At 39.2% G+C, this 9425-nt stretch overlaps 1 protein-coding gene across 1 annotated transcript; it reads left to right on the top strand.

Annotated features, from left to right (window-relative positions):
* Positions 1–8579: 8579 nt before the first annotated feature.
* LOC122690309 (60S ribosomal protein L26-like) lies at positions 8580–9044 on the top strand. The gene has a single exon (XM_043897368.1). It carries the CDS (start codon positions 8580–8582, stop codon positions 9042–9044), a length of 465 nt encoding a protein of 154 aa, XP_043753303.1.
* The last annotated feature ends 381 nt before the right edge of the window (positions 9045–9425 follow it).

Below are 9425 nucleotides of genomic sequence, written 5' to 3'. Positions count from 1 at the left end.
GGCTCTCCCTTCCCAGCCCCCAACAGCGTCAGGCCTGTGGTGCCAACAGGCAGCTCCTGGGGCAGGGGAGATGCTGCTGACATTGGGGTCTCTGCTACTTGCTGCTGGCTCCTCCCCAGACCCAAAGACCCAGCTGGCACAACTCACCCACTTCTGCCTATGCCCTTTCAGATGCCAGGCATCACCTCTGACTTAGGATTTGAGCTCCTGCCAACTTCTATGGCTTTCTCCAGGGCCATCAGTGCAGCCATCTCCACAGTGCAAGGGAGAACGCAGCAGCTCCTCAAGGTGCCAACTGAGGACAACACTGAGGTGGGGCAAGAGTCTCAAACCGCTGAGTGTACGTGAACAAAGTCAAGGCCGAGGCAGTGTGGTGTGTGAGTCAGCTGCTTGGCTCTTCCCTTCTGGATGTGTGCGTATGTGTGGGGGGTGGATTCTGGAGGAGGGAGAGAATGAAGAGAAATTGGAAACATGACCACTGAAAGGCTAACATTCATAGACCCAGCCAGCTCACCCCTCCTGCAAGAGCGCGAAACCCTAGCCAGGCCCGCCCCTGGCCGACCTCTTGGCCTCTGTGGACTGGCTTATAGCAGGAATTTCACAGCTGATGAAGCTGGGCAGAGTGAGGGCAATAGCCCAGGCTCTGGAGTCAGAGGCATGGACATTCACATCTGGGCTCTGTCCCTCACTAGGTGATCAACTTCCGTGAGGGACTCCACCTCTTTGAACTCTAGTTTCCTTAGCTCCCTCAAAGGGATGGTAATATTAGGTTGAACCATATGAAAATGCTATTTTGTAGGTTAAGAAAGGTTGAAAAGTGCCAATGTCATATTGGTTCAACCCAAGAGCCCCTTTCTTCCAGTGTTATTGTGCAGATGAAATAAAGGCAAGATACAAAATTGTTTATCCCAGTGCCCACTGGGATAAGTGGGCACTAAAGTGTCCACTGACTAATAAGTGCTCACTAAAGGGTAGTGGTGATGATGATGAAGACAGTGGGTATCTGACACCTAATATTGGCCACAGACTGAGGCCCAGGTCTGACCATCTCACAAATGCAGGTCTTGGATAAACCGAAATATATCAGTGACATAATCTGAGGGGTTAAAATGGAACCTTGGCCAAATACTCCTCCTCTCTGGTCTGGGTCAGCTCTTAAAATTTCTTGATTATTATAGGTCACTCTTGTGGTGAAGCCACTCTCCAATGATGGCTCCCAATTAAGAGTCACAAAAGAGGAATAGAGTCAATCAGTGACTCATTCATTCAACAACAGGATCAAGAGCCTATTATGTGTCAGACACTGTGCTGTGTGGAAGAAGCTATGGTATCGGCCCTGGAAGAATTTGCAATTTGGTAGAGGAGAAAACCCCAGCACAGTCCACTGCTGACAAGTGTCATTGTCATGAAAAGTGTGTCCCATGACTCATAGGAGTGCTGAGAAGGGATCAACCAACTCTGGGGATCCAAGAAGGCTACATAAAAACAAGTGTCATGCCAGATGGACCTTAAAAGATAGGAATTTCTTGGATGGAGAAGGTGAGGCACTAGAAGGACATTTCAAGCAGGGGAAACCTGACATGTAGAGAAACAGGTTTACAAGGCGGAGTGATTGAAGTTCAGTGCGTCTGGAGCATGGGGTGGGGAAGGGAGTCTCAGGAGCTGAGGCTGAAGGGGTAGGTTAGGGCTGAGTTAGGAAGTGTGTGGTAGGCCCACCTAAAGGGCTTGAATGTGATCCTGTGGGCAGTTGAGAACCAACAGATAAGGGTTTCCCAGAGTGTGCAAACAGATAACGATCTGATTCTGTCTAGAGTAGGTCCTGGGAATCTGACATAGAAGGGGTTTTTTAATTGTTAGTAATAATTCTCAAGTTTATTGAGGCATGATTTATATATAATGGAAGGCACCTATTGTAAGTGTACAGTTCAGTGAGTTTTGAGAAATAGATATTATACCCACGTAACCAGTATTATCTTAGACTTGGGCAAATGGGGTCCCTGCTCCACACCCTGCATCTCAAGGGTGGGGGACTATGCTTTGCAACACCTTCATTACAATTTTTCAAGGTCCTCTTTCGTGCCTGGTCAGGGGTCAGCAATATCATCTGGATGGGGCTGGCCAGAGTACAGAATGGGTTGCAGGGTGGTGGGAGACCAGTTTCTCCCCTTCAAGACACACTTTGAACCTCTGGACCCTTACCCCTCCTGCGTGGGCCCCCCAAGGATACCCCAAGGATACCCCCCAATACCCCAAGGAACTTCAGGATTCTCACCTGTGGGATCATCTATGGCACTCACATTCTTGGGACCTGGTTTCCGGAGGGCAGCATGGCAAGGAGATTGATCCACCAGCCACTGCAGTGTTTCTTTGACACAATGCATGAAACGGGGCAACCAGCTGACACAGTGGTTTTGGATGATTCAGATAGTCCCTATAGACAGGGGCCATGCAAAGTGTATTTTCCCAGGTTCTGAGCACCCAGGGAGTGGCCATGGTAAAATCACCACTGCAATCAGGATTGACAACATTTTCCTCGTGGTAAAAAGTTTTCTTGAACACCTTTGCAATCAGTCTCACTCCCACTCTCTATCCCCGACTACCACTGTCCTACTCTCTGTCACTTTAGGTTAGTTTTTCCTATTTTAGAATTTCAAATAAATGGAATCATACAATATCTAGTCTTTGTGTCAGGTTTCTTTCAGTTTGCATAGTGCTTTTGAGGTTTTCCATGGTATAGCATATATCAGTAGTTTGTTCCTTTTATTGCTGACTATCCATTGTATTAATATACCATTATATAGGTTGCATACCAATACAATTTGTAATGTATATTGATATGCCATTGCATCGATATACCATCAGTCCACTGTATAGATATACCACAATTCATTTATCTATTCACCCATTACTGGTCATCTAGCCTGTTTCCATTTTTTTTTTATAAAGCTACTTTGAAGAAGGCTTTCTGTGGGCATATGTTTTATCTTGGACAAATACCTAAGAATGGAATTACTGGGCCAAAGCATTGGCTTATCTTTAATCTTATGAGAAACTATTGAACTGACTTCCACAATGGTTGCACCATTTTATACTTCAGTCAGCTATGTAAGAGAGTTCCCATTGCTTCCACTTGGTATCGTAATTTTTTTTTTTAATTTTCAGCCACTCTAATGGATGTGTACTGGTATCTTATGGTGGCTTTGATTTGCATTTCACTGACTAACTAATGAAGTTGAGCATCTTTACATGTGTTTATTGGTCATTTGCATGTCATCCGGCATGAAGTATCTGTTCTTTAGGTATAATTTGCAGACAATACAATTTTCCCATTAAAAGTGTGCAATTCAATGAGTTTTGACAAATGAATGTATGTGTATGTGTGTGTGTGCATGTGTGTGTGTTAGTTGCTCAGTCATGTCCAACTCTTTGTAATCCCATGGACTGTAGGCCACCAGGCTCCTCTGTCCATGGAATTCTCCAGGCAAGAATACGGGAGTGGGTAGCCATTTCCTTCTCCAGGGGATCTTCCTAACCCAGAGATCAAATCTGAGTCTCCTGCATTGCAGGTGGATTCTTCACTGTCTGAGCCACCAGGAAAGCCCTGACATACAACCACATAACTAGTACTACCAATCTAGAAATTTATCAGTAGTACTGATCTTTTCAAAGCACCAGCTTTTGGTTTCATTGAATTTCTTTCTTTTTTTTTTTGGAGGGGGTGTGCTGTTTCATTGATTTTTGCACTTACTTTTATTATTTCCTTCCTTCTACTTACTTTGGGCTTAATTTTCTCTTCTTTTTTCTAGCTTCTTAAATTTGAAGCTGAGGTCATTGAAACATCCTCCTAACTACTGTTTTAGGGGTGTCTCACAAATTTTATATGTTGTTTTCATTTTCTTCTGTTTAAAATTACTTTCCAGTTCCCTTTTGATTTACACTTTAACCCATGGATTATTTACAAGTGCGTCATCTAATTTCCAAACAGTTAAGGATTTTCTGACATCTTTTTGTTATTGATTTCTAATTTAATTATGTTGAGGTCAGAGAACATATTCTTTTTTATTTCAATCCTTTAAAATTTATTGAGACTCATTTCATGGCCCAGCATGTGGTCTATCCTAGAGAATGTTCCACTGTGTTCAGAGAAGACTGTGTATTCTGCAGATGTTGGGTGCAGTGTTTTATTCATGTCAATTAGGTCAAGTTGACTGATAGTGTTGTTCAAGTCTTTTACATCATCATGGATTTCCTGTTTACTTTTATCAGTTACTGAGAGAGAACTGTTGAATTCTCCAACTATAATTATGACTTTAAATACCTCTTGTTTCAGATCTGCAGTTTTAGCTTCATGTATTTTGAAGTTTGTTATTAGGTACTTAAATGTTTAAGAATGTTATATTATTCTGATGAGGCTACCCTTTTATCATTATAAATGTCTTTACTGTTGGTAATATTCTGTATCTTGAAGCTTACTTTGAAGTTAATATAGCCACCATTGGTATATCTTTATCCATCATTTTAGTTTTAACCTGCATCTTCATACTTGAAATATATTTCATATAGACAGCAAAAAAATTGAGGTTAATTTTATTTTTAATACATTAGGATGATGTCCAATACTTTGGCTACCTGATGCGAAGAACTAACTCATTGGAAAAGACCCTGAGGCTGGGAAAGATTGAAGGCAGGAGGAGAAGGGGACGACAGAGGATGAGATGGTTGGATGGTATCACGGACTCAACGGACAGGAGTCTGAGCAAGCTCCAGGAGTTGGTGATGGGCAGGGAAGCCTGGCATGCTGCAGTCCATGGGGTCACAAAGAGTCAAACATGACTGAGTGATTGAACAACAGGATGATCTCCTTTAATAGTACTGCTTAGAGTATATTTACATTTAAGGTAGCTGGTGTTATGGCTGGCTTTAGGTCACCCATTTCTCTATTTGTTTCCTATTCTTCTCATCTATACTTCATTGGTTTTTGCCTTTTTCTCTGCCTTGTTTTATAGTATCTTTTGAAAAAAATTTGTTTTGAAATAATTACAGATTTATGGAAGAGTTGCAAAGATAGTACAAAGTGTTCTCAAATACTTTTTATCTAACCTTCTTTACTGTTCACATCTTACATAAACATGCTAGTGTATTTATCAAAAACTAAGAAATTCACATTGGTACAGTATGATTAACTAAACTACAGATTTCATTTGGATTTTCCCTTTTCTATTCCAGGACCCCATCCAGGATCCTACAGTTCAGCTATTCATCATGTCTCCTTAGGTTCCCCCTGGTTGTGGCAGTTTCTCAGATATTTCTGGTTTTTGATGACCTGAACAGTTTTTAGGAGTACTGGTCAGGTATTCTATAGTGTTAAGTTGCTTCAACCGAGACTGAGTCTTTGAGACCCTATGGATTGTAACCTGCCAGCCTTCTCTGTCCACAGGATTCTCCAGGAAAGAATACTGGAATGGGTTGCCATGCCCTTATCCAGGGGACCTGCCAAACCTGGGAATCGAACCCTTGTCTCTTCTGTCTTCTGCATTGGCAGGTGGTTTCTTTATCACTAGTGCCACCTGGGAAGCCTGTTCCTCAGTTTGGGTTTGTCTGGTGTTTTCTCTTGATTAGTCTGTGGTTATGAATTTGGGGCAAGAATACCACTGAGGGGATGTGCCCTGTCATCCTGTTATATCAGGGGATACATGAAATTAATGTGACTTGCTGGTGATGTTAACCTTCATTACTTGGTTAAGATGGCTATTTGTCAGATTTCTAAACTATAAAGCTACTGTTTTTCCCTTTTCAAAAAATTTAAATTATGTGCAAGTCACTAAATTCAGCCTACACCCAAGGGGAGGGGAATTCAGCTTCACCTCCTGGAGGGACAAGCATCTAGGAATAATCGAAATCTTTTATCTTCTATTTTATCTCCACAATTGGCTGCTTAGCTGTAATTAGTGGTTTTTGGAGTTTCTCCAGGGCTTAAAGCAAACATTTTTATCTGAAAAAAACAAAAGCATTAATTCAAAAAGACACCTGAACCCCAATATTCATAGCAGCATTATTTACAATTGCCAAAATATGGAAGTAACCTACGTGTCCATTAGATGAGTGGATAAGATATAGTGTGTGTATATGTATGTGTATATATATATATATATATATATACACACACACAATGGAATATTACTCAGCCATTAAGAAACCAAAATTTTGCCATTTGCAGCTATATGAATGGACTTGAAGGGCCTTGTGGTAAGTGAAATACATCGGAGAAAGACAAATACCATATAAGTATGCTGTCACTTATATGTGGTATCTAAAAAATACAACAAACTAGTGAATTTAATAAAAAAGAAGCAAACTCACAGATAGAACAAACTAGTAGTTACCAGTAGGGAGAGGGAAGGGGGAGAGGCAAGATAGAGGTAGGGGAGTAAGAGGTATGAACTATTAGGTATAGAATAAGCTACAAGCATATGTTGTACAACACAGAGAATACAGCCAATATTTTATAATAACTATAAATGGAGTATAACTTTTAAAATTTGTGACTCACTAAACTGTAACCTGTAACTTACATAATATCATACAACTGTATTTCAACTAAAAAATCAAATCAAATCAAATAAGCACTTTTAACTTATCATAATCCATCTTCAAATTCTGTTATATGACTTCATGTACAAGTAAGAACCTTAACACAGCATGCTTTGATTTCTCCTATCCTTTGTGGTATTGTTTTAATACATTTTGCTTGTACATATATTATAAACCTCCAAATACATTGTTATTGCTTTAAACAGTCATTTAGATCTTTGGAATAATTAATCCAGGTGAAATTCGCAGAACATAAAATTAACTATTTTAAAGTGAACAATTCAGTGGCATTTAGTAGTCAATGATCTTTTTTTTTTATTTTTTATTAGTTGGAGGCTAATTACTTCACAACATTTCAGTGGGTTTTGTCATACATTGATATGAATCAGCCATAGAGTTACACGTATTCCCCATCCCGATCCCCCCTTCCACCTCCCTCTCCACCCGATTCCTCTGGGTCTTCCCAGTGCACCAGGCCCGAGCACTTGTCTCATGCATCCCTCCTGGGCTGGTGATCTGTTTCACCATAGATAATATACACGCTGTTCTTTCGAAACATCCCACCCTCACCTTCTCCCACAGAGTTCAAAAGTCTGTTCTGTACTTCTGTGTCTCTTTTTCTGTTTTGCATATAGGGTTATCGTTACCATCTTTCTAAATTCCATATATATGTGTTAGTATGCTGTAATGTTCTTTATCTTTCTGGCTTACTTCACTCTGTATAATGGGCTCCAGTTAAAGAAAAACAATTTAAAGGTTGAAAACAAGTCTTTTCATATTTATCCACGTTTACCATATATGGTGCTCATCATTGCTTTTCGTAAGTCTGACTTTCCATCCGGTATCATTATCCTTTAATCTGAATAATTTCCTTTAACATTTCTTGTAATATATAGACCTTTGAATATTTTAAAGATGTCACCTGATGTCTTCTGGCTTGGAACATTTTGGTTGAGAAATCGTGGTAATCTTTAGGTTGGTGTCCCTGTATGTAAACGTGTCTTTTTCTAGGGATGTTAGCATTTTCTCTTTAGCTGTGGTTTTCAGCAATTTTCTATGATGTGCCTTGGTATGATTTTCTTCATTTTTACCTTTCCTGAGGTTTGTTGAGCTTCTTGAATTTTTAGTTTATTGTTTTCATAAGATTTGCCAAAATTTCAGCCATTATGTATTCCAATATTTCTTTTTGCCTGTAGCTCCTCCTGGAACAATAAATACACATATGTTAATATCTGTGGTATTGAAACACAGGTCACTGAGGCTCTGCTAACATTAAAAAAGTTTTATAGACATATAATTCATATACTATACAATTCACACATTTAAAGTATAGAATGCAAAGGCTTTTAGTTATAAATAGATATGTGTAGCCATTACCATGGTCAATTTTAGAATATTTTCATCATTTCCAATGAAATTCCATATGCTGGCTATCCCCCACCCCTAAGCAATCACTAATCTACTTTCTATCTGTACAGTGTTGCCTATTCTGGAAATTTCAAATAAATGCAATAATATAAATTGTGGCCTTTTGTGGCTGGTTTCTATCACTCTGCATAATGTTTTCAATGTTTTTCCATATGGTAGTATATATCAATACTTCATGACTTTTTATAGACAGACAGGGAGGCCTGGCAATGCTGCGGTTCATGGGGTCACAAAGAGTTGGACACAACTGAGTGACTGAACTGAACTGAATATGCCTTTGTATGAATATACCACACTTTGTTACCCATTCATTCTGTTAACTTTTAATCAGCCTTTTTTTCCTCTCTGTGATTCATTTTGGATAGTTTCTATTGCTATTTCTTCTACTTCACTGATATTTTCTCCTGTACTGTCTAATCTGCTATTAGGCCCATTTAGTGAATTTTTTATTTCAAATATTGTATTTTTCACCTATGCATTTAAAATATATTTTAAAATATTTTAAAATATATAATTTACTCTTCCCTTCTGTAGCCATCGCTGAAGCACCAGTGGCCAAAATGAAGTTCAATTCCTTTGTGACTTCTGACCGAAGCAAGAGTAGAAAAATGCATTTCAATGCACCTTCCCATATTCGCAGGAAAATTATGTCTTCTCCTTTTTCTAAAGAGCTGAGACAGAAGTACGACGTTCGATCCATGCCCATCCGAAAGGATGATGAAGTTCGGGTTGTACGAGGGCACTACAAAGGGCAGCAAATTGGCAAAGTAGTCCAGATTTACAGGAAGAAATATGTCATCTACATTGAACGAGTGCAGCGGGAGAAGGCTAACGGCACAACTGTCCATGTGGGCATTCACCCCAGCAAGGTGGTTATCACCAGACTAAAACTGGACAAAGACAGCAAAAAGATCCTCGAACGTAAAGCCAAATCTCGCCAAGTAGGAAAGGAAAAGGGCAAATATAAGGAAGAAACAATAGAGAAGATGCAAGGAGAAAGTCATCTTGTCTGCAGCTTTCATTAAAAACTGTTAAAATGAAAATATATATATATATAATTTAAAAGTTTAAATATATAATTTAAAAGTTAACAATTTAAAGTTAAAAATAGAACTACCATATGATCTAGTAATCCTACTTCTGAGTATATATCCAAAAGAAGTGAAATCAGAATCTCAAGAAAATATCTGCAGCCCATGTTCATTGTGGCATCATTCACAATAGCCAAGATACGGAAATGACCTAATTATCTGTTGATGGATGAGTGACATAAATGGATAAGGAAAATGTGATAGATATAGGTATATCACATTGCTATCTCTTTTTTCTTTATTTCTATAGTATTTATTTATTTTAATTGGATGCTAATTACTTTACAATGTTGTGGTGGTTTTTGCCATACATTC

The sequence above is a fragment of the Cervus elaphus genome, chromosome X (genome assembly GCF_910594005.1).
Source record: "Cervus elaphus chromosome X, mCerEla1.1, whole genome shotgun sequence".
Taxonomy (NCBI): Eukaryota; Metazoa; Chordata; class Mammalia; order Artiodactyla; family Cervidae; genus Cervus; species Cervus elaphus.
Note: the sequence above shows the minus strand (reverse complement) of the source record. Positions and strands in the feature narration are given on the sequence as shown.

Coding starts and splice junctions, on each gene's coding strand:
- LOC122690309 (XM_043897368.1), top strand. CDS start 8,580: ATGAAGTTCAATTCCTTTGTGACTTCTGACCGAAGCAAGAGTAGAAAA.